This window comes from Ranitomeya variabilis, chromosome 7, assembly GCF_051348905.1.
Source record: "Ranitomeya variabilis isolate aRanVar5 chromosome 7, aRanVar5.hap1, whole genome shotgun sequence".
Classification (NCBI taxonomy): Eukaryota; Metazoa; Chordata; class Amphibia; order Anura; family Dendrobatidae; genus Ranitomeya; species Ranitomeya variabilis.
In genome coordinates this window covers 152,641,300-152,664,669 of record NC_135238.1, presented here as the reverse complement: position 1 = coordinate 152,664,669, position 23,370 = coordinate 152,641,300, and the positions used below count along the sequence as shown (strand labels likewise).

Genomic DNA, 23,370 nt, shown 5'->3' with positions numbered 1-23,370 from the left:
TATATTCTGAGAGATCCCCAGTTTTGCACTTTATTTTCCTATAAACTGCAATAATGTGGCTGTGCAGGACATGGAAGAAGGGATCAAACAATTGCAGGTTTAAGCCCCATAAGGTCCAAAGTAAAAATATATGTAAGTTCTCAAAATGGTTATAGGAAAAAGAAAGTGTATATATTTGAAGAGAAAGTTATGTATAAAAGTACATATCCAGCATCAGATCAAGTAACTTGTACTGTGAATGCTGCAAAGTAAAACACATTTCAGAACTGTCATTTTTGGTCTATTAAAAATGCACAAGGAAAAAAAAAAAAAAAAAAAAAAACCACGATCAACAGATGTTCTCATACATGGTACCAATACAAATGACAGCGCGCTGCGCACAAGACAAGCCCGGACCCAGCACCGCCGATGGGAAGATTAAAAAGAAAAGAGACAAATCTTAGAAAATCTGGGATCGGGAAAAAAAGTTTTGATTTTGTTTTCAGTGAAAAAAAACTACTACACACATGAGGTGGCGCTGTAATGGTGCGGGCCTGGAGAATTACATCGCCATGGTTACGGCACAACCAACGCCATAAAACAACCCAGAAAACAATGGCGGAATTACCTTTCTTCACCATTTTACCCCATTAGGATTTTTTACCACCATGTGCAGCAAGATACCCGGCGTCATCAACACCAGCTCACCCCACAGCAAAAAAGACATGGCCCCTGAGGAAAAGTTATGATTCACAGACGAGGAAAGGAGAAAAAAAGGCCCAGTCATGAAGGGGTTAAATTGACAGAACCTCTCCTATACAGGCTCTGATGGAGATGCTGGGACTTGTAGTCCTACGCTCTATTATCTGCCATGCCTCGGCCTGTAGAGCTGCACAGAGCCGCCTGACATGAGCTGGGTGAGCGCTCCGGACGTCCCCCCTCCCCGGTGTTCACCTTATTGCTCTTCTCGTCCATCGCTCCTTCAAACTCCCGCCACTGCTGGCTGCTCACAGAAAAAAAGACTGGTGAGAAGCAGTCGGCCAATCAGCGTTGACAGGTTATCACGTGACATCGCGTAGGTTAGCGCTCACTCGTGCGTTCCGCCAGCTCCAGTCCTCGCTTCCCGTAGCGCCGCCTACACTGCAGAACCTTGGAACGACGCGGTGACGTCACTCACAGAGAACGGAAGTGCACAAGCGGAAGTGGGCAAAGCGCATGCGTCTTGGCGCTTAGTCTTACACGTGTCTGGGCTGCGAGGATTCGCACGTAGGTCTCCGGGTCGGACTCAGGCAGGGATCTCCGGTCAGCCATGTTGGTGCTCTTTGAGACCGCGGCGGGTTACGCCATATTTAAGGTGAGTTTAGGCTGCGATCTATTCGTCAGATGAAGTTGTGCAGTGATCGCACGTGTCAGTCGTCTGTGAGGTCGGGGCGCACATGGCTGTCTGCAGGGCGGACATCGCTAGGCCTCTCCGGGTCCTCTCGTGTGACTGACGGGCTACTAGGTTATAGGCTACTTTCACACATCAGGTTTTTGCCGTCAGGCACAATCCGGCGATCCGCCAGATCCGTTTTTTTTCTCATAGAGTTGTATTAGCGCCTGATGGCCACATGTTTCATCCGTTTTTTTCCAGATCCGTCCAAAATATATTTTCCGGTGCACGGAGAAAACGTCCATATGAATGTTTTTTCCTGTCCGGCGAAAAAACGGCCAGCGATAGATGAAACGGGTGGTGTATTGACTGGATCTGGCTACCGATTCTGGTTTTATTGCACTGAGTATGCCCCGTCCCTGCATTTTCAATTCTGGAGTTTCTCTTTATCAAGAAGCGCCCCACTTAATGAATCTGGCACATCTTTTCGGTTACATGCCCCTAGCCAGAAATGCTGCTCCTCTCAGGGACTGGAGTAACAAATCTGCTGTTAAAAAAAAAAAACGCACCAACACCTCGTCCCACCGTCTCATCTTCAGTTCTTTCCATCCCTTTTTGGCAAAGCTACCCAAAACTAAGCACCAAAAGTCGCAGAATCTTTGTTCAAAGATATTTAGCGCCTTTTCACAGTGAAGAGTGTTATGTCAGTTTTTGTGTCATAAACATTTTGATGACTAGGGCACTAGATTTCTGGGCATGCACCATGATTTTAGAGAACCTGTCACCATCACAATCCCATCTGCAGGCCCCATGTTACAGAGCAGTGTGAGCTCAGTAGATTGATCAATAATTTTGTGAGTAAAGATTTCATATTACTTGTGTTGTAATCATTTAAACCTCTGCACTTTCTGTTGGTTTTTTTTTTTTTTTGTCCACTGGGCGGTGTACTGGAAAATCCAAGAAAGGGCAGAGGTGTAAATGAATAAAACGCACGTTATATGCAATCTTTACTCACAAAACTATGTATCCATCTACTCAGCTCCTCCTGCTCTATAACATGGGGCCTGCAGACTGGACTGTATTTTTATGGTGACAGGTTCTCTTTAAAATTAGATCTAGTATATGGTTGACATAATGGATCAACCAGCAATGGGGGTGAAAAAAACAAACCACAGATTGCGCTTCCACCCAGGGCTGTGGGACCAGAGATTGCGCTTCCACCCAGGGCTGTGGGACCAGAGATTGCGCTTCCACCCAGGGCTGTGGGGTTGATGTAAAATATAAAATAAATTGGGTACAGTAGTACAATGCAGGAGGTGCTGTAAATGTTTTCATAATAATTTGGGAAAGTTATGAAATGTTCTTTAAATGTCTGTTCTGTTCCTGATCTCAGGATCTGGGCTTTTTGCTGAGATGAATCTGTGCTGCACTTTATGCACATGCTCAGTAGTGACCAGTGCTGTGGGGTCAGAGTCAGGGAAACTGAGGTGATGTCACTTTACCAGCTCCACAGCTCTGCTTCCACCATACTGGATGAAGAAATCCCAAAATACTAATAAGAATTAAAAGTGCAGAGAAAATTGCTCATGGATAATCTATTGTAATCTGTTTTCCATAAACTTAATTTTTTAAAACAGTAAAAAAAAAAATGCAACGAGTCCATTCTATTTTTGAGGGTTTTTTTGTCATTAAAAAATGTGTGCACCTTTTTTTCTTTCTCTCCTCCATCACAATAAATCTAGCATACAGAAACTGAGGACATCTTAGGACCCTTCGGGAACTGTTCAAATGGGTGGTCTCTGTAACTGGATGCTTTATTTCAGTATGTATGCCTCACAAATGAGGAGGTTTAGCTCAGGAGAGCTGACGGGTGGTTTGGGCATTCCTATCTAAGCACAGTCCGTGTTTCATGGATGTGTGAATCTGGCCTTGATCCCATTGGCTATATGATCCCTGCTTGCCCACCTGGCTGACCCAGCCATGCATTATAAGAACTATGGCTGAATGGTCCATTGAACCTTTGATATCCCCAAAGTCTGACAGTGCAGCTGAACGGGATTCTCTCCGCTCTGAGTGACTGTTCAAACCAGGTACAGGCACTTGGTGCATGTGTGGCCAAATATTTAACTGCACCTTTCCAACACCTTGTTTTCCCTCTAGCTCCGCCTCCCCTCTTTGATTGACAGCTCTGGCTTCATACAGCTGGAGAAGGGTGAACATAGATGGAAAACAAGTAGGTGGGTAGGTGCACTGAACTGTTTGGCCATGACATGATGCACCGAGCACTTGTACATAGTATCAGCAATCAATGATTGGCCTACCGCCTCAGCGCATTAACCTAACTATCCCTGTGTGGCCCATTAAAAAAAAAAAAAAAAAAAGCTTAAACCATAATCGGGTTCCCCGCATCATGTTCCAATACACTTTATGCAGTTAATAACCTCTGTGTCTGTACTGTTACATACTTAGGCAGTTAACTGGTTCATGCAGCTTTACATGAACACCCGAGCCTTACACTATGGCTGGTCCGAATAACTAAAGCAATTGTTACCATCCACCTCTCGTGTCTCCCCTCTTCCTCATAGTTTGTAAGCTTGCGAGCAGGGCCCTCATTCCTCCTGGTATCTGTTTTGAACTGTGATTTCTGTTATGCTGTAATGTCTATTGTCTGTACAAGTCCCCTCTATAAGTTGTAAAGCGCTGCGGAATATGTTGGCGCTATATACCGTATATACTCGAGTATAAGCCGACCCGAGTATAAGCCGACCCCCCTAATTTTGCCACAAAAAACTGGGAAAACTTATTGACTCGAGTATAAGCCTAGGGTGGAAAATGCAGCAGGTACCGGTGAATTTCAAAATTAGAAATAGATACTCCATACCATTGATTATGGCCCCATAGATGCTCCACATAAAGCTGTGCCACATATAATGCTTTGCACCGTTCATTATGGCCCCATAGATACTCCACATAAAGCTGTGCCATATATACAATGCTCTGCACCGTTGCCCCATAGATAGCTGTGCCATATATATAATGCTCTGCACCGTTGCCCCATAGCTGTGCCATATAGTGCTCTGCACCATTGCCCCATAGCTGTGCCATATAGTGCTCTGCACCATTGCCCCATAGCTCTGCCATATAGTGCTCTGCACCATTGCCCCATAGCTCTGCCATATAGTGCTCTGCACCATTGCCCCATAGCTGTGCCATATAGTGCTCTGCACCGTTGCCCCATAGCTGTGCCATATAGTGCTCTGCACCATTGCCCCATAGCTCTGCCATATAGTGCTCTGCACCATTGCCCCATAGCTGTGCCATATAGTGCTCTGCACTGTTGCCCCATAGCTCTGCCATATAGTGCTCTGCACTGTTGCCCCATAGCTCTGCCATATAGTGCTCTGCACTGTTGCCCCATAGCTCTGCCATATAGTGCTCTGCACTGTAGCCCCATAGCTCTGCCATATAGTGCTCTGCACTGTAGCCCCATAGCTCTGCCATATAGTGCTCTGCACTGTAGCCCCATAGCTCTGCCATATAGTGCTCTGCACCGTTGCCCCATAGCTCTGCCATATAGTGCTCTGCACTGTAGCCCCATAGCTCTGCCATATAGTGCTCTGCACCGTTGCCCCATAGCTGTGCCATATAGTGCTCTGCACCGTTGCCCCATAGCTCTGCCATATAGTGCTCTGCACCGTTGCCCCATAGCTCTGCCATATAGTGCTCTGCACCATTGCCCCATAGCTCTGCCATATAGTGCTCTGCACCATTGCCCCATAGCTGTGCCATATAGTGCTCTGCACCATTGCCCCATAGCTGTGCCATATAGTGCTCTGCACCATTGCCCCATAGATGCTCCACATAAATCTGTGCTGCTGCAATAAACAAAATAAAACACATACTCACCTGTCTTGCTTGCAGCTCCTCGGCGCCATCTTCCCGGCGTCTCTCCGCACTGACTGATCAGGCAGAGGGCGGCGCGCACACTATATGCGTCATCGCGCCCTCTGACCTGCACAGTCAGTGCAGAGAGACGCCGGGAAGATGACGCGACGCCCGGCTTGTGGAACGCGGACAGGTGACTATGCGATACTTACCTGCTCCCGGCGTCCCGCTCCTTCCCCCGGACAGCTGGTCTTCGGTGCCGCAGCCTCTTTCTCTATCAGCGGTCACCGGCACCGCTTCATTAGAGAAATGAATATGCGGCTCCGCCCCTATGGGGGGTGGAGCAGCCTATTTATTTCTCTAATGAGCGGTCCCACGTGACCGCTCAGGGGAAGAGGCTGCGGCACCGAAGACAGTGTGACGTGCAGGGGGAGCGCCAGGACCCCCGGAAGCAGGTGAGTATATGACAGTGCTCACCCGCCGACCCCACCACCGATCATGACTCGAGTATAAGCCGAGGGGGCACTTTCAGCCCAAAAATTTGGGCTGAAAATCTCGGCTTATACTCGAGTATATACGGTAAATAAAATTATTATTTATTATCATTCTGTGCTGACAGTTCTTTTATACATATTGAAATTAATTGAGCTTTCAAGCAAAATCATATGCAGCTTAGAAGGCGGTGACCATCTTTTAATCTCGTAAGACCCCTTTAAGCCTTCCGTTGTTTTAAAAATCAGAAACTGGAGCCTATACCCTGGTGCTGAACTGGTTAACGGACTATGCTTACCCAGGAAACTGACTGCTAGTTCCCTCCTGTGTGGAGGCATAAGACTGCTTTCCTGGGGATTGTTGCGATCACATACATATAATCTTTATTTTTATATAGCGCTAACATATTCCGCAGCGCTTTACAGGTTGCACACATTATCTTTGCTGTCCCCGATGGGGCTCACAATTTAAATTCCCTATCAGTATGTCTTTGGAATGTGGGAGGAAACCGGAGTACCCGGAGGAAACCCACGCAAACACGGGGAGAACATACAAACTCCTTGGTGGGATTTGAACCCAGGACCCCAGCGCTGCAAGGCCGCAGTGTTATCCACTGAGCCACCGTGCTGCCCTACATATGCTGCTCTCCGAGCACCCCTGGAACATTTAGCTATCTGCATTCTTAGGGACTGCAGGACACCTCTCCAACAATGGGGACCTACAAAGGTGTAGTGTTCCTGGGGGCTGTGGAGTTGGTAAGCCAAACCCCCGATTCCTCAATTTCCCTGACTTGCAACCCCACAGTACTGGTCACTGCTGGGCATGTACATAAAGTGCAGCACAGATTCATCTCGGCTAAAAGCCCAGATCCTGAGATCAGGAACAGACATTTATTTCCGAACTTTCCCAAATTCTTATGAAAAGATTTAAAGCACATCCTGGACTCTGACCTTTTTTTTTTTTTTCTTTTTTTTCTTTTTTTTTTCTTTTATCGACACCAACTCCACAGCACTGGTGTTCCTGCCTTTCTTGCTTGTTAATCACTTTTGTCATTTCAGGTTCTAGATGAGAGCAAGTTACAAGAAGTGGACAGTATATGGAAAGAATTCGAAACCCCAGAAAAAGCAAATAAAGTGTAAGTCCTGAAATATCTATATCCAAGTGCACCTTGTCTCCTGTAGTGACTGCCTTCTGTAAAATGGGCTTCATACAGCCTGAGCTTCAGAATCTGACTGTTACACATATAAGCACATGGGTATTTGCCAATGTTTTGGAGAAACACTAATCCCCCTAATTTGAGCCTGGAGTTCAGTATCAATTGAATAATATACCAGGTTGTGCTTTGGTACACCTGGAACACAATTGTCATCCATTCTGTGAAATACTCAGTGCAGCAGGGTCCCAATATCAGATTTGCCATTTATGTTGCCAATGATGGATTTATAGTTGAATTGAACAACCGTGATTAGATTCAACATCTTCGTCACTACCACTGAGGCAACAATCGGCGAGCTCTATCTCTTTGAGGGGGTCTGTCAGCACCTATCAAACAAAATACAGGTGCCTGGTGCACCCTTGGCGTGGCGAAACCTTTAAGAACACCTTACCACTCTTGCATCCCATCTATCTCCACCTTTGTCTGGATCTATGTCAGAGCTGTCATTTAACGAGGGTGGTGGAGATAGAGGGGAAAACAAGTAAGTGGGGAGGTGCACTTAATTATTTGGCCATGCCAAGGTTGCACTTCCGCCTGTACTTGGTTTTAACAGTCATTTTGTGCTGACAGTCCCATTACAGGCACTGTCCACTACTGGACAACCCGTTTTTAATCATTCCACTCTGTGGCATAAAAGAAAAAATGCCCCCCCCCCCCGGAACAGCACTTCTCCCTGCGGTTCACCCATCCGCACTCAGAGTTGCTGCATTCTTCACTATTCATCAGATTGAAAGTCTGGGTTGGTAGATAAGCGAAGGCGGCCGCAGCTGATCATCTGCTGCCGCCAGAATGGACAGTTCAGCGATGGCCGGGGCAGTGCTGGTCCGAGATGTAAGGATTAGTGATGAGCGGACGTGCTCGTGTGCTAGCCAAGGGTCTTCTGTGTGCTTGAATAATACGGTTCAGTCCCCGCACCTTCATGTTTCACCGCTGTTCACGTCCAAGCACCTTCACTCATCACTAGTTAAACATGTTTGTGGGTTTTTTTCTCATTGAGCTCCTTTTTTATATATAAAATGTTTAGTTCTATTGCATTAATCTGTTTAACCAGCCATGACGCTATTTGACTCCTGGTTTTCTTGATTTCTAGCGTTAAGTTGAAGCACTTTGAAAAGTTCCAGGACACGACTGAAGCGCTGTCCGGTAAGCCGATATCTGCATCCATGCCACTTCTCGATATGTTTACTGTTGCCGATGATGGATTGTTCTTCCGATGAAACGAATGATTTTACTTTAACATTTCGTCACTACCACTGAGGCAACGTTCTTCTCTGGGCTGCTCTCATCAGGGCAGGCTCCAATAAAATGCTGACGGAATGGGGTCAGCTGACTGGGGCCTAAGTAAAACGTATTGTGTTGTCCACTTTTAAGCCTTGTAGACCAGTCAACTGAGTTGAAAGGGCGCTTGCCTGGCTACATTACCCTCCTACTTGTTGACACAGTATGTGAATATGAATACAAATGACTGCTATAGTTCCCCTTATTCAGGCTTCAGACTGAACCCAATCGCCCCCATTTTTTTTTTTTTTAATTGAAGTCTCCACTTTTCCCTCTTAGCGGCCACTGCTTTGGTAGAAGGAAAGATCAGCAAAAACTTGAAGAAGGTCCTAAAGAAAATTGCAGCAAAAGAAGCACATGAGCAGCTGGCGATTGCAGATGCCAAGCTCGGTGGTGTCATTAAGGTATTAATGTGTGGAATCATATCCAGAACTTCCACGTGGTTTGTTGCAGGCCATGCTTTTCTCATAAGCTGAGCGGTTGTGCCCTCCATCTTCCCAACTTTAGGATAAAGTGAACATCAGCTGTGTGCACAGTGCCATGGTGACGGAGCTAATGAGGGGGATCCGCAATCAGGTGGACGGCCTTATTACAGGACTCTCCACTCGGGAGATGGCTGCAATGTCCCTTGGCTTGGCTCACAGGTAATAAATACCCTTCTAACCTCCTTTTATCTTCCACAGCCAAAATAGTCTTGACGCGTTCTTAACCATTTTGAATGAAGCTCCACTTTTGTCATGTGATCACCACTGTGTGGTTTATATATATATATATATATATCACAATCGATGACACACTTGAGTAATTTGAGAATGAAATAAATATATGTATATATATTTATTTATTAATTTAGATCTAAGTTTAAGGGGAATCTGTCAAAGACTGCACCCGAAGCCAAGTCCAGCAATACCGTTACATGACCAGTCCGCTCCTCCATTCCTAAGAAATCGGTGTTTTAATTGATATGCAAATGAGGCTGGATGATTATGGTAGATCTGATGCCTCTGTCACTCCAGCTCTAGTCCCCACCCAGCGCCGCCGCCTCCTGCCAGCAATTCCATGGCCTCTGCTGACGTCATGTCGACAGAGCAGTGGCTTCTCTTCCGCTCTACTCTGTTGATGGGCTGTGACTGCCGACGTCCTGCTGATTGACAGCCGACTCCCCACTGCATAAGTGGGAGGAGCCGTCTCTCAATCAGCATAACGTTAGTAGTCACTGCCTGTCATCAAAGCAGCTGGGAAGAATTGTTCTGGTTCTGTCGACGTGGAGCGGTCAGTGACGCTCTGAGACTTGCAGGGTAGAATGTGCTGGTTCTTTCCTCTGTTATCAACTACCTTGTTAGCTTTTAGGCCCATAGTAAAAAAATAAATGCTACTGCACAACCCCTCTAAGAAGCATGCTTATGAGGTCTTGGCAATGCTCTTTATTTAAGGGTTCTCAATGGAAGATTCCCTTTTAGTGGAATATGTTAGGGACTGTGCAAAATACGTAAATATCTATTGTGGAACATTGTTGATACCTGTTAATTGCCTGATGTTTCATCCTTTATCCATGACTTACCGATTTTTGTATATCCACAGCCTGTCTCGCTACAAACTAAAGTTCAGCCCCGACAAGGTGGACACAATGATTGTACAAGCGATCTGTGAGTGTCTTCTGATGAAAAATAATGCTATGAAGCTGGTTAGATATTTTCTGACTTCTAACACTACTTTTTCCTCCAGCCCTTCTAGATGATCTGGATAAGGAGCTGAATAATTACATCATGCGCTGCAGAGAGTGGTACGGCTGGCACTTTCCTGAGCTGGGCAAAGTCATCACCGATAACCTGGCATACTGCAAGTGTGTGCGGGCTGTAGGTGAGCTACAACGCCTGTGATCCTAATGGGCAGAGAACGGTGCTAAACTCTTACTGCCCATCTTGTCTCCATTAAAAGCATGCAGGCATTTGATTTTACCTATGTGTTTGCTATTAGCATTGTTCACGGTTGCTTTATGATTATTCCACTGACTGTGGGTTTGATAAAACGAAGAATATCTCAAATTACTTTATTTTGGCCGTTGATGATGTCTATCTTATTGCCTGATTTTCCAATGAGGGCAATTTCAGTCACTACTTCATCTGAGGCCATCAAGCTCCTGGCGTTATCTATTATTTGTAGTGTTCATTTGTGCACATATGTTGAATTACCAATCTGTTCATTTTTTTATCATTGGCCAGGTGACCGGGTTAATTACGCCTCCTTTGACCTCTCTGAGATCCTTTCTGAAGAAGTGGAGGCAGAGGTGAAAGCTGCTGCAGAGATTTCCATGGGCACAGAGGTGTCGGAGGAAGATATCAATAATATCTTACACTTGTGTGATCAGGTGAGTGTTGGACCTTTGGAAGAGAGCAGTCCGTTTCTGCTGATTGCTATTACATTTAGTGTATTCACTATGACCAAGATTTAGAAAATCTTTAAGGGTGAAAGGCAAAACAATGCAAAAAACACAAGTCTCATCACCTATTGAAAAGTGCACTTTCTTTCCACTTCCTTCTGTAAAAATGTGCATTGTGCAGTCAGAGCTTGTCACTCTGACCGTTGCATATATAGGCACATGGATATCTGTGTCCTGAATTTGCAGAACAAATATCCCCAGACTTGGGGCATGGGGTTCAGTATCAATTGAATAATATACCAGGTAGTGATTTGATACTCCTGGAAATCGGCCAATAAAACCTTTGTCCTCCATTAAAACACCGGGATCAGCAGGGGATGCAGGTCTGTAAAGTGTCCCAATATTGGATTTGCCATTTATGTTGCCAATGATGGATTTATAGTTGAATTGAACAACTGTGATTAGATTCAACATCTTCGTCACTACCACTGAGGCAACAATCGGTGATCGATCTCTTAAAGGACTTGTTCACTGCTGGACCACCCCCTTTTGATTCACATCCCTTCTCTTCCACCCTTTTTTTTTTCCACCACCTCATTAGCGTCTGTTCTAGACTTGCAGAATGTTTTGTTGAGGAGACATTAACGATGAAAACTAATGCAATTGGTCCCGGATATCGGACCCCTTCACGACCTTGCGATTTGCCTTTTTTTTGTTTTAAATTTATTTATTTATTCATCTTTTGTTTTCTTTCTTCCCAGAGCCATAACTTTTTTTATTGTTTATGATTTTACCATATCTTGTAGTGGAAAGGAAAACTGGGAAAAAATTCCAAGTGCGGTGAAATTGCATAAAAAATTTTTAAGTGTTGAAAAAAAAAACCAAACATTGTAAGAAAAAAAAATGTAGCGCTATTTTCCGAGACACCTAGCGTCTCTATTTTCGGTTTCTGTGGCCGGGTGAAAGTTTATTTTTTTGCATGCCAAGCTGATATTTTTATTTGATACCATTTTGGAGTGGAAACAATATTTTAATCGCCCGGCAATGCATTTTATTGCAATGTTGCAACAACCCCCCCCCCCCCCCCCCAAAAGAAAAAAAAAAAAAAAAATTAACGAATTTTTTTATTCTGAGTGGGGCAAAAGGGGGTGATTTGAACTTTTATATCCATTTTTTTTTTAAAACCTTTTTTTTTTTTTTTTTTTGCTTGTTGAAAGGGCACCTGTCACCCCGTTTTTTCCGTGCGAGATAAAAATACTGTTAAATAGGGCCTGAGCTGTGCATTACAATAGTGTATTTTGTGGACCCCGATTCCCCACCTATGCTGCCGAAATACGTTACCAAAGTAGTCGTTTTCGCCTGTCAATCAGGCTGGTCTGGTCAAAAGGGCGTGGTGTCTTCCCCCAGATCTTGCTTAGTTTTCCGTTGGTGGCGTAGTGGTGTGCGCATGCCCAAGGTCCCAAATCCACGTCACAGGGGAGTGAAAAGATCGCGATGTGTGCTATTTCATTGGTGATCGGTGGGGGGCGGCCATCTTCCTTTGGCCGCGCGTGCGCAGAAGCGGCGCTCTGCTGGCCGCGGCGCTCTGCTGGCCGTGGCTTCAGGAAAATGGCCGCGGGATGCCGCGCGTGCACAGATGGAGATCGCGGCGGCCATTTTCCTGAAGCCGCGGCAAGCAGAACGCCGCTTCTGCGCACGCGCGGCCAAAGGAAGATGGCCGCGCCCACCGATCACCAATGAAATACAGCACATCGCGCTGTTTTCACTCCCCTGTGCAGTGGATTCGGGACCTTGGGCATGCGCACACCACTACGCCACCAACGGAAAACTAAGCAAGATCTGGGGGAAGACACCACGCCCTTTTGACCAGACCATCCTGATTGACAGGCGAAAACGGCTACTTTGGTAACGTATTTTGGCAGCATAGGTGGGGAATCGGGGTCCACAAAATACACTATTGCAATGCACAGCTCAGGCCCTATTTAACAGTATTTTTATCTCATACTGAAAAAACGGGGTGACAGGTGCCCTTTGAATAGTGCCCTTAGGAAATTTGAAGCTGATCATCTGTGCTACAAATACCAGGGCTTCAGCACTGCTATGTGTATCATAAATCATTATCTCCTATGAATGCCAGCCACGGGGCGGTGTTCGTATGAGATCTGCAATGACAAGCAAGGGGGGGGGGGGTCTTCTGCAAACCCCCGCCGTCATGCCAACCCATTGGCGAATTGCGATCATGTGACTTGGGCGCTGATGGGTGGGGCTTGTGATATGCATCTGGTTTGCACTAGTTAAATGCCGCTGTCAGAGATTGACTGATCCACCCGCTGCTGTTAAATACACATGACATCTGATCAGATCAGCTGTTATGTGCAGGGAAAGATGCAGGCTCTGTGTCACTGCTACATCTAAGGAAGGGATGCAACCTATGACATACCTAAGGCTATGTTCACACGATCCTTTTTTTGATCCTTTTTTTTTTTTCAGGTCCTTTTTCCATGCAGGGTACAGTCCAATGTTACTCTATGGAAAACAAAAACCGCTGTGCCCACTATCCTTTTTTTCTCAGGCAAACCCGCGAGGATTTGCCTGCAGAAAAAAAGAAGTACCATGTCACTTCTTTCTGCGGATTCAGCTCCTGTTTTCAACAGGCACCAATAGGAAAGTGCTGTTGAAAACCCGCAGAGGAATCTGCAGAAGAAACTGCAGGAAAATCAGCAGTGCAGTTTTGCACTGCGGGTTTTCCAAATCAGGACCTGAAAAAAAAAAGGATCAAAAAAAGGATCGTGTGAACATGGCCTTAATGTTATAAATAGTGAAGTGGTTAATATTTTGTCGTTTTTTTTTTTTTGTGTGTTTTTTTTTTTTTTTAAAAAAAGCAGTACTATTTATACATTCATCCAAAAAATTTTGTTTTGTGTTCATACAAGTAGTCTACAAATTGCACCATTACATGATTCTTTTTTCCTATATAATTTTTGGGAAATGTGTCGATAAAAAGCAAACACATTTTAATACAGAATTGTCGTTTTCTTTTCCTGTTGGGTGAAACGCAGCAGAAAAACTTCATATAAAGTGAACGTCTTGTTTTGTAATTTTTTTTGCCCTTCATATAATGCATATATCATGAAGATTGTACATGTCATTGCTTTAGCTTGTGCTTTTTCCATTTAGGTAATAGAAATCTCTGAGTACAGGACCCAGCTATATGATTACCTGAAAAACAGAATGATGGCCATAGCGCCAAACCTCACGGTCCTGGTAGGGGAGTTGGTTGGTGCCAGGCTTATTGCCCATGCAGGTCAGTCTCCACTTCCATCACCAGATTGCTTCTCTGGTCTTTGGGTCAGCTCTGTATTTCTGCTGTGGTCGGTGATGATGATTTTATTACTTTGCCAGATTTTCCATGATGGCAATACTAGTCACTATCTCATCTGAGGCCACTTACTTATAGATTATATACTATTTAGCCACTCTGTTGCATCTCCGTGCATTGTTTATACTTTTTTTTCTTATTTTTCACCATGATATATATTCATTTATTCTTTTTTTTGTACCCTCTATAGGCTCCCTTTTGAATCTGGCAAAACACCCAGCGTCCACTGTACAGATCTTGGGGGCTGAGAAGGCACTGTTCAGAGCACTGAAGACAAAAAGGGACACTCCAAAATACGGTCTTCTTTATCACGCATCCCTTGTTGGGCAGACTGCACCCAAAAATAAGGGCAAGGTAAATGGTGCTTAGTGAATCCTGGCTAGCCAATCCTCTGTTAATCAGTTGCGACTTCTTTCCAACTGGTCTTTAGCAGATTTATCAGTCCCCGTCCCCCCCCCAGAAAAAAAAATATCATCTAAATTTGTAGAAGAGAAGTAAGAATTGGTACTCTCACCTTGTATTGGGGCTTGCGGCGAGTTCTAGCTTCAGAACCCTTGGGGTGCCGAAGATTACTGACCCTGACTGTAGATAATAAGGTTTTGTTTTTTGTGCCATCAGATCTCCCGTATGCTTGCAGCCAAGTCAGCACTTGCAATCAGATATGATGCTCTTGGGGAAGACACGAACGCACAGCTTGGGGTGGAGACCAGAGCAAAATTGGAAGCACGTCTCCGAAATTTGGAGGAGAGGGGGGTAGGTACTATGGCAGCTATAATATCAGTCTTGTGGTCTGTGATGATGTCCCTTTTATTGCCTGATGTTTCTATGAGGGCAATATCAGTCACTACTTCATCTGAGCCTCGATGTTTCTGTACCAGTACAGTAGGATGTACCAATACTTTAATGATCCGGTGCTAAATTGTCATCTGCTTGTTCCTAGCTAAAGAGAATTAGTGGCACCGGGAAAGCACTTGCCAGAGCTGAGAAATATCAACATAAAAGGTATGAGCTGCTATAAAAGTATAGTATGCGTCTGTATATAAGTACCTCATATACTCGAGTATAAGCCGAGACCCCTAACGTTGCCACAAAAAACTGGGAAAACTTAATGACTCGAGTATAAGCCTAGGGTGGAAAATGCAGCAGCTACTGGTAAATTTCAAAAATAAAAATAGATACCAATAAAAGTAAAATTGAGATATCAGTAGGTTAAGTGTTTTTGAATATCCATATTGAATCAGGAGCCCCATATAATGCTCCATACAGTTCATAATGGGCCCCATAAGATGCTCCATACAAAATACGCCCCATATAATGCTGCACAAAGTTTTATAGGCTCCATAAGATGCTCCATATTAATATTCCCCATATAATGCTCCATAAAGTTTTATAGGCTCCATAAGATGCTTCATATTAAAATATGCCCCATATTAAAATATGCCCCATATAATGCTGCACAAAGGTTAATAAGGGCCCCATAAGATGCTCCATAGTTATTTGCCCCATATAATGCTGCATAAAAGTTTATTATTGCCCCATAAGATGCTTCATGAAAACATTTGCCTCATATAATGCTGCATAAAAGTTGATTATTGCTCCATAGGAAATTTGCCCCATATAATGCTGCATAAAAGTAGATTATGGCCCCATAAAATGCAGTTTATGCTGATATTAACTGTACAGTATATCTGCTGCTGCAATTAAAAGAAAAAAATGACATACCTCTCGCCGCTGCTCAGCATCCTCCGCAGTGACTATTCAGGCTGAGGGCGGCTCGCACACTAACACATCATCGCGCCCTCTGACCTGAGCGTCACACACAGGACGTGTTAGACGGCGCCCGGCGGGGGGACAGGTGACTATCGCCCCCGTTATACTCACCTGCTCCTGGTGCCGTCCCTGGTTCTCCGGGCGCTGACAGCTTCTTTCTGTTTTGAGCGGTCACATGGTACCGCTCATTACAGTAATGAATATGCGGCTCCACCCCTATGGACCGCACCAGGAGCAGGTGAATATGATTAGACAGCTGCCGCTCCCCCTCCCCTGCCGACCCCTGGGAATGACTCGAGTAAAAGCCGAGAGGGGCAATTTCAGCCTAAAAAAAATGGGCTGAAATTCTCGGCTTATACGCGAGTATATACGGTATTTGTTTCTTAACATGTACGTGTGTGGCTATCCAAAGACTAACCACTTTAATCATTATAGTGCATGTTACTTGTCTGGGCTCTGGGACCTTTAACATTAAATCAAAGTGCCTGAAAAACTTGTAGCTCATTGTGATGATCTCTCCTTCTACTTACAGTGAGGTTAGAACTTATGACCCATCCGGAGACTCGACCCTTCCATCGGTTCCCAAAAAGAGAAAGATTGAAGAGGTTGAGGAGGAGGAAGAGCAGCCCTCTGAGGTCCGAGCGAAGAAAGCTAAAAAGCCAAAGATTGAGGAGGAGGAAGAGCAGCCGTCTTGTCAGTTCCAAGTGAAGAAAGCTAAAAAGCAAACGATAGAAGAGGTTGAGGAAGAGCAGCCCTCTGTGGTCCGAGTAAAGAAGGCTAAAAAGCCAAAGGTTGAGGAGGAGGAAGAGCAGCCGCCCTGTGAGTTCCAAGTGAAGAAAGCTAAAAAGCAAAAAATTCAAGCAGTTGAAGAAGTAGAAGGTATTCTTGGGCACTATTACATTGTGTAGACATCTGTTTAGTGTGGACATTATAATGTATATATCTGTCTGCAGGTTAATAGTGTTAGTGCGACTACAGGGAGAAAATGAACTTTATTCCCCATGGGAGCTGCCGGCATTGTCTGCGGCATGCCCAGGGTAGCTAGTCACCGCTTACAGCATCGTAGGCTGCAGCTGGAAGTAGGCCCCGGCAGGATGATTGACAGCCGACTCTACAGCACATCTGTACAATGAGCTGTCAGTGCCTGGGTGTACATACTTTCAGCCGCTCCTCACTGTGTACTGAGGAGTGACTGTCGCTATTCCAGGCATGCATCAGTAACTGAAAGCCAGCAACTCCCAGGAGGAATTAAGTCTCCTTCATTTTCAGTAAGGTGGCTGGACAGCATTGTAGCACTACTTACCTGCAGGTTTAGCATTAAGAAACATTAGTTTCCCTTAAAAACAGTATTGTATATGGGGGCGGAAACCTTGAAGACTAAAGCAAACTTCACTTTTGTGCCCATTAAACTTTAGTTTTATATAGAAATTGTTGTGCTATCTTTGCAGAAGAAGAACCAGAAGTTGAGGAGACGCCAAAGAAGAAGAAAAAGAAGAAAGTGATAAAGACAGAAGAGGAGGAAGAACAAGAAGAAGCACCTACAACTAGTACAGTTGATGAGGTGAGAATCCATACAGGTTAACCCCTTTGCAACCTCCGCCGTACTATTACTGCGCAGGTCGCTTCCCTTCCTTTGATGTGGGCTCCGGCAGTGAACCCCCACATCTTTCCTGGTACATGTCAGCTGTTTTGACCAGCTCACGTGCCAGGAACAGCCGTGGATGGAATCGTGATCCATCCGCAGCTATTAACTTGTTAAATGCCGCTGTCAAACGATGACAGCGGCATTTAACGTGCGCTTCCGGCAATCGTGCAGGAAATCTGCCCACCGGTGACCCCTGTCACGTGATCGCGGGTCACCGGTGGGTTGGCATGACAGCCAGAGGTCTCCTAGAGACCTCTATGGTTGTTAGTGCCGGATTGCTATGCGTGCCGCCTGATTGTTGGCGCTTATAGCAATTCTGCTACATACAGGTGATCTGATCATCGCCTGTATGTAGCAGAGCCGATCGGGTTATCGCGGCTTCTAGTCTCCCATGGACTATTAAAGCATGTCAAAAGTAAAAAAAAAAAAAAAAAAAAAAAAATATTACAAAAATATAAGTTTAAATCACCCCTCTTTCGCCCCATACAAAACAGTAAATAAAATCAAACATACACAGTGCTGTATTCAGAATCGCCCAGTCGTTATAAAAAAAAAAAGTTTACTTTATCGCTAAACGGCGTAGTAAGAAGAAAAGTCAAACTGCCAGAATTACGTTTGTTTTGTTTTTTTTGGTCGCCGCGACATTGAATTAAATTGCAATAACGGGCGCTCAAAAGAATGTATCTGCACCAAAATAGTATCAATAAAACTGTCAGCTCCGGCGCGAAAAAATAAGCCCTCACCAAACCCCAGATCACGAAAAATAGACGCTACAGGTAACGGAAAATTGCACCCTTTTTTTTTCACAAACTTTGGATTTTTTTTTTCACCACTTAAATAAAAAAGAACCTAGACATGTTTGGTGTCTATGAACCTGGAGACTCGTAATGGCAGGTCAGCTTTAGCATTTGGTGAACATGGTAAAAAAAAATCCAAAAAAGATTGTTGAATTGCACTTTTTTTTTTTTTGGCAATTTCACCGCACTTGGAATTTTTTTTCCCATTTTCCAGTTCACGACATGGTAAAGCTAATGGTGTTGTACAAAAGTACAACTTGTTCCACAAAGAACAAGCCCTCACATGGCCATATTGGAGAAAAAATAAAAGTTATGCCTCTGGGAAGGAGGGGAGCAAAAAACAGAAACGAAAAATGTCAAGATGTCTGGGTTGTGGACAACCCCTTTGATAACACTTTCTTAAATACTACGGTCTCCAGTGTAAAATAATAAGAGCCTCTCCAACCTCACTGATGCCATTATGTGACTGGTAGCATAAGCGCCCATGTCATTGTTATGCCATGTGAGCACTGCAATCCGTTGGTGGCCACTAAAGGCCTGCAGCACTCGCACCCCCAGCGGATAGCCTAGTTTCATCCAGGGGACGTGTGAGTGAAGCAGCACATTAGTGGTGGCTCTTCTGGCAGCAGTGTTCACATGCCACAACAAGGGGTTGTCTGAGTAGTATGCAATCACAGCTGTGACCCGTTTCTGGTCATAGTGCTGTTGCTGTTCATATTCTTATGTATTCTCAATGTTTTGTATTAACAGCCTCCCAAAAAGAAGAAGAAAAAGAAGGCAAGAAAGGAGGAGGAGGATGATTGAAAACAGGACATTATCACAAAATACAGACTATATTCATTGCAAGATGACTTTACAGATTTGGTTTATCTGGACGCCCGATAGCCTGCCTTAGTTTATACAATTCTCCAGTGACCGGGGCCTCCGTGACATCTTGTTTTTCGTTGTTTAGTAATGTATGATAACATCAGAGATGAGCGCTTTTATATATGATGGCTGTGTAGATTTATTCCTTTTATGTATGATTTTGTAGGCAGTAAACGTTTCTGTCTTGATCAAATATATTTTTATGAACGTTATCATTCAGCTCTCATTAACCACTTTTTTAATATTGGGAACATTTAGGCAACAAGCAGAAAATGTATGGGTCCATTTTACACTTCACATTCTATTGCCCTTGTCTCTGTGTCTGCAACGTACAGGGAGCCTGTCTCTACATTCATGCTTCCCAAACTGCGGACAGCATGAATCTGAGCCTGGCTGCACTTTTGCAGCCGGATACATCTTTCTCCCAAACACTTCGACATGTCAGAGAAAACAGTTTGAAATTTTATGCGGTACATAGGGAGACTGAATAAGTGTGATGCGGGCCCTAGCTGGACTCTCCCTGCTACTCTCCAGCTGACTTGTCTTTCATGTGTGTCCATAGGGAGAGACCTGTTAATCACCTGGAGTGAGGTGGGGAGAATCTGGCCAGGGACCCCTTCAAACTTCACTTGTGACTTTTTGTGGACAGATCTTTCAACTATATCTGCTTGGAAACGGAACATAAAAGGTTTCTCACACAGCAAGGATCTGATTCCCGCTGCTTGTGGTTTGGGCAGGATGATTTGATCGACAGGATCCATTGGTTTATTCCTGCGGCTGCCCTGAGTATTCGAATCCACCCCACTATACAATCTCAAGAGATCAAGGCCTTTTTATTTGGTACTAAATTGTATGGTCTTTACAAGAGGGTGTTGCTAACAGGATCCTCTGGGGCGTGTCTTTAGGCTGCTCCGCTTTATCCTATGAGACACCCATTTTGTAAAGACCATACAAAATTAGTATTAACTACACAGGTCTGCAAGGGTAAAATTGATGGAAAAGAGAGAGAGATGTATATATAGATAGATAGATATATATATAGAGATAGATATATATATATATATATACACATACACACTTTAGATCACTGGACTTGGTAAAATTCACGTTGTTTATCCACAAACACTGACTCCATAGGCTTTTTCTTGCCCCCCTTTGCGTGACTTTCGGTGGATAATTTTGGTGTCATTAGATTGGTTAGAAATTAATGGATGCTATGCTGTAATTGGCTGCTGTGGGCAGAGAACACTTTCTTAACCCATCTTCCAGTGTGGTGGTGTCCATAGCATCCAGTCATAGCATATCTTTCATTTTACCTCCACAGTAAAAGAAATGAAAGCTGTGCTGTGATTGGTTGCTATGGGGAGCAAAGGCAGAGTTTGTTTTTGACCGAGTTCATAAGTGTGGAATTGTCAGGGTTGCCAACCGGCTGTAAATTTAGACAATCCATAAAACCCGTTTTCTCCGCCTCTGTATCGTCCTGCAGAAAATAAAAAGCTGTCCGTGATGATTTTAAATCTTGCTGAAGTTTGTACTGCGCATATGTGAAAAAACGCAGACGTGCAGTACAAGCCGAAGAGTGACCACTGCAGAGAGCGGGACTCCTGGAGAAGCCCCTGGCTTCTCAGTGTCGGGCACAGGCAGCATGACAGGCCTGGTAAGTATGGCTGATCTCAGCCAATCCTGCCTCTGACTGCTGCTGGGAATAGCCTCCAAGCAGTTCATACATCTGACAACTCTCCTTCGTTCTGAGCAGTTCTGACAACTGAATGTTCGCATGAGCTATCAAACCAGTCCACCAGTAGGTACCTCCACCCCCTGTACTGAGGGGGCTTTAATGAAGAACTGCACTGGCCCATTCTGAAGCAGTGGCTGCAGTGTGAATGCTGCCTGCATGGCCAGTGCAGCCTTCTCTAATAAAGCCCCCTGCAGTATATGGTATTGTAAGTCGCTACAGGGGGGAAGGGGAGGTTGATGTGATGGCCGATGTTAATAATGGTCAGGCAGATGTCCGAACTTCTCAGAAGGAAGGAGGAGAAGTGTCCGATTCACTGACTGCTCGGAGGCTGTTCCCAGCAGCTATCAGAGGTAGGGAAGAGGCAAACGACAGGGCTGGCTGGCTGGCTGACAGCTGGAGATCTGGCCGGTAGTGCTGATGGATGGACGGAAGACCACCAGGATGGAGCTGCTGGAGATGGAGGACTGCATCTGCCAGAGGGACATCATCTATAAGTGATAAAATGTCTAAAGATTTACTATATCTCTGTGTATAAGTATACGTGTGTGTGTGTATGTATGTGTGTGTGTGTGTATATGTATATATGTATATAATATGTGTGTGTGTGTGTATATGTATATATATATATATATATATATATATATATATATATATATATATATATATATATATATATATATATATATATATATATATACACACACACACACACACACACACACACACACACACACACACACACACACACACACACACACACACACACACACACACACACACACACACACACACACACACACACACACGCACACGTGTAGGTGGATCTATACCTTTAGAAATATATGTACTACTGTACACGGGTGTATATTATAAATTTTATATACACCTGAGTGTACAGTAGTGCATGTATTTATAGGCATTTTTGTGGGTCCAGATATCTGGAAACTCATGAACAACGTGTCCGAAACAAAAATTAAAGCTGTTCATAAAAAAGGGTTGGGATTTTTTTTAACCCCTTTGCGACCGCCAATACGCACTGAAGACGCTGCCGCTAAGAGGCCTTATTCCCACGTTGCCTTTATAAAACAGCACAGCAATTAGGAATAAGTATTGAGTGCCCCACCCCCCTCCCCAAGTCGTAAATTCCCTCTCAGAGTAGAGAGAAATAGGGTCCCCCCTGAAAACTGATGCCATTGCACAGCTCATATGTATTGGAGGGAAAGTGCGCTTGTCTAGGCCTGTGTGTGCTCAGTATATAAGTCAGAGGCCTGTAGTGTATATACTGGTGTTGAAGCTGAACCCTCATACGAACAGCCCTTCTAAGGTTGTTGGAGCTGACGGCTGAAACTAAGATCACATTCTTCAAAATGGAGGGACAACATTGCTGGTATGCAGTGGGTGTGATCCCAGACAGAAGGAAGGGAGCATGATGAACCCTTCTTGAGGACTGAATAGGCCTGGTAGAGGCCCCTTGAGGTGACTTGAGACAGGGCTACTATCACCCCCGAGAGATCATACTGTCCTTGAGGTTACCCACCTCCAATGCATGAGCAGCCAATGGTGCAGGTGACACAGGGTGCTCTGGCACTACCTAAAGCCATTCACAGCCCAGGCAGCTGGGAATCAGGCTCTTGAAGGCAGTCCACACAGTATCAAGAGCAAGGAGAAGCAGTAGCTGACACCTGACAAGGTCTACTGTATTACCCTGCTGATAATTTTTTTCCTGGCTTTGTTCTTTGTGCAAAGCCTTTGAGTACAGCAAGTACACTTTTAAAATACTTGAATGAGGCCTGCCAGTTGTTGCCTTTCAGGGGTCTATGGATGAACCTTCTTATAATTTTTATCTGGCTTTCTGCAAAGCCTTTGAGTGTATAAGTACATAAAGTACACTTTCAAAATATTTTGTTCTAAAAATTTTATGGATTCAATGACTTCTCTATACAGTTTAGCATGCTTTCTCTTTTCCTCCATGACAGCACCACAGAGAGGGGATCTGCCCTTCAGGAACATGAAACCTACAGATAAAAAGAGTGGTACCTCTCCCTCGCATCAGTTTGGTTTCCTTTCCCTGATGGGGAACCTTCAGTTTGGCGTACCTGAAGAAGATTGAAGGCAAGAAGACGGTGTCCAGGCCAGACCAGTACAGGCAGCGGGGAGCCACTGCTGGTGCAGTGTCCTGAAGCTGCCTCCGCTGGGACCGAGGGGTCTTTCAGGGGGAGTGCAGCCACCACACCATACTCTGGTGCCTGACGTCCGGCCTGCACATGTGCGGGAGGCGCAAGACAGCGAACAGCAGAAGCAGCAGTCAAGAAGAACACAGCATGATTATTCAACCAAGCGCAGTAGACATTTCAGCAGCCATTCTGCCCAGCAGAGCAGGAGTTCCAGAGTGGTAGACAAGTCTCCAGCCTCAAAAGGGCCCATCAGTGGACCCTGCTCATCCTTCAAAACCGGTACCCACGGCTGCGTCTGATTGGTGTGTGAACTTCATGAAAGTTCACCTTGAAATTGGGCTCCCTTTTCTCTTTCATTATTCAGGGAGGAAAAAGTTTGGCTAAAACCAAACACTTGA

At 44.7% G+C, this 23,370-nt stretch overlaps 2 protein-coding genes and 5 non-coding genes across 9 annotated transcripts in view; 6 read left to right on the top strand and 1 right to left on the bottom strand.

Moving 5' to 3' along the window:
• Window positions 1–1,123, bottom strand: part of HAUS1 (HAUS augmin like complex subunit 1) — an 85,945-nt gene extending 84,822 nt beyond the window's left edge. Inside the window, exon 1 of one of the 2 annotated variants that reach the window (XM_077272087.1) lies at window positions 934–1,123. In XM_077272087.1, the coding sequence (XP_077128202.1) occupies window positions 934–954 (21 nt within the window). In that variant the 5' untranslated portion in view covers window positions 955–1,123. The remainder of the gene's footprint in view (window positions 1–933) is intronic. The other variant, XM_077272086.1, reaches the window with a different exon arrangement.
• Window positions 1,075–19,272, top strand: NOP58 (NOP58 ribonucleoprotein). 2 transcript variants are annotated; one of them, XM_077272084.1, is made up of 15 exons: window positions 1,075–1,333; window positions 6,787–6,863; window positions 8,035–8,087; window positions 8,502–8,626; window positions 8,730–8,866; window positions 9,804–9,868; window positions 9,948–10,082; window positions 10,445–10,590; window positions 13,780–13,906; window positions 14,172–14,335; window positions 14,600–14,734; window positions 14,922–14,983; window positions 16,284–16,630; window positions 17,200–17,312; window positions 18,944–19,272. In XM_077272084.1, the coding sequence occupies exons 1-15, from the start codon at window positions 1,289–1,291 to the stop codon at window positions 18,995–18,997; spliced, it is 1,785 nt and encodes a 594-aa protein (XP_077128199.1). In that variant the 5' UTR covers window positions 1,075–1,288; the 3' UTR covers window positions 18,998–19,272. The 2 variants fall into 2 exon arrangements, with proteins under 2 accessions (XP_077128199.1, XP_077128200.1); XM_077272085.1 differs by having other exon boundaries at window positions 17,203–17,312; window positions 18,944–19,142.
• LOC143786411 (small nucleolar RNA SNORD70) lies at window positions 7,147–7,233 on the top strand. The gene has a single exon (XR_013218296.1). It is a non-coding gene; the product is annotated as a small nucleolar RNA SNORD70 (small nucleolar RNA).
• Window positions 8,126–8,213, top strand: LOC143786412 (small nucleolar RNA SNORD70). Its single transcript, XR_013218297.1, has one exon. It is a non-coding gene; the product is annotated as a small nucleolar RNA SNORD70 (small nucleolar RNA).
• LOC143786420 (small nucleolar RNA SNORD11) lies at window positions 10,279–10,354 on the top strand. The gene has a single exon (XR_013218305.1). It is a non-coding gene; the product is annotated as a small nucleolar RNA SNORD11 (small nucleolar RNA).
• LOC143786409 (small nucleolar RNA SNORD70) lies at window positions 11,017–11,103 on the top strand. The gene has a single exon (XR_013218295.1). It is a non-coding gene; the product is annotated as a small nucleolar RNA SNORD70 (small nucleolar RNA).
• LOC143786419 (small nucleolar RNA SNORD11) lies at window positions 14,767–14,843 on the top strand. The gene has a single exon (XR_013218304.1). It is a non-coding gene; the product is annotated as a small nucleolar RNA SNORD11 (small nucleolar RNA).
• Window positions 19,273–23,370: the final 4,098 nt, after the last annotated feature.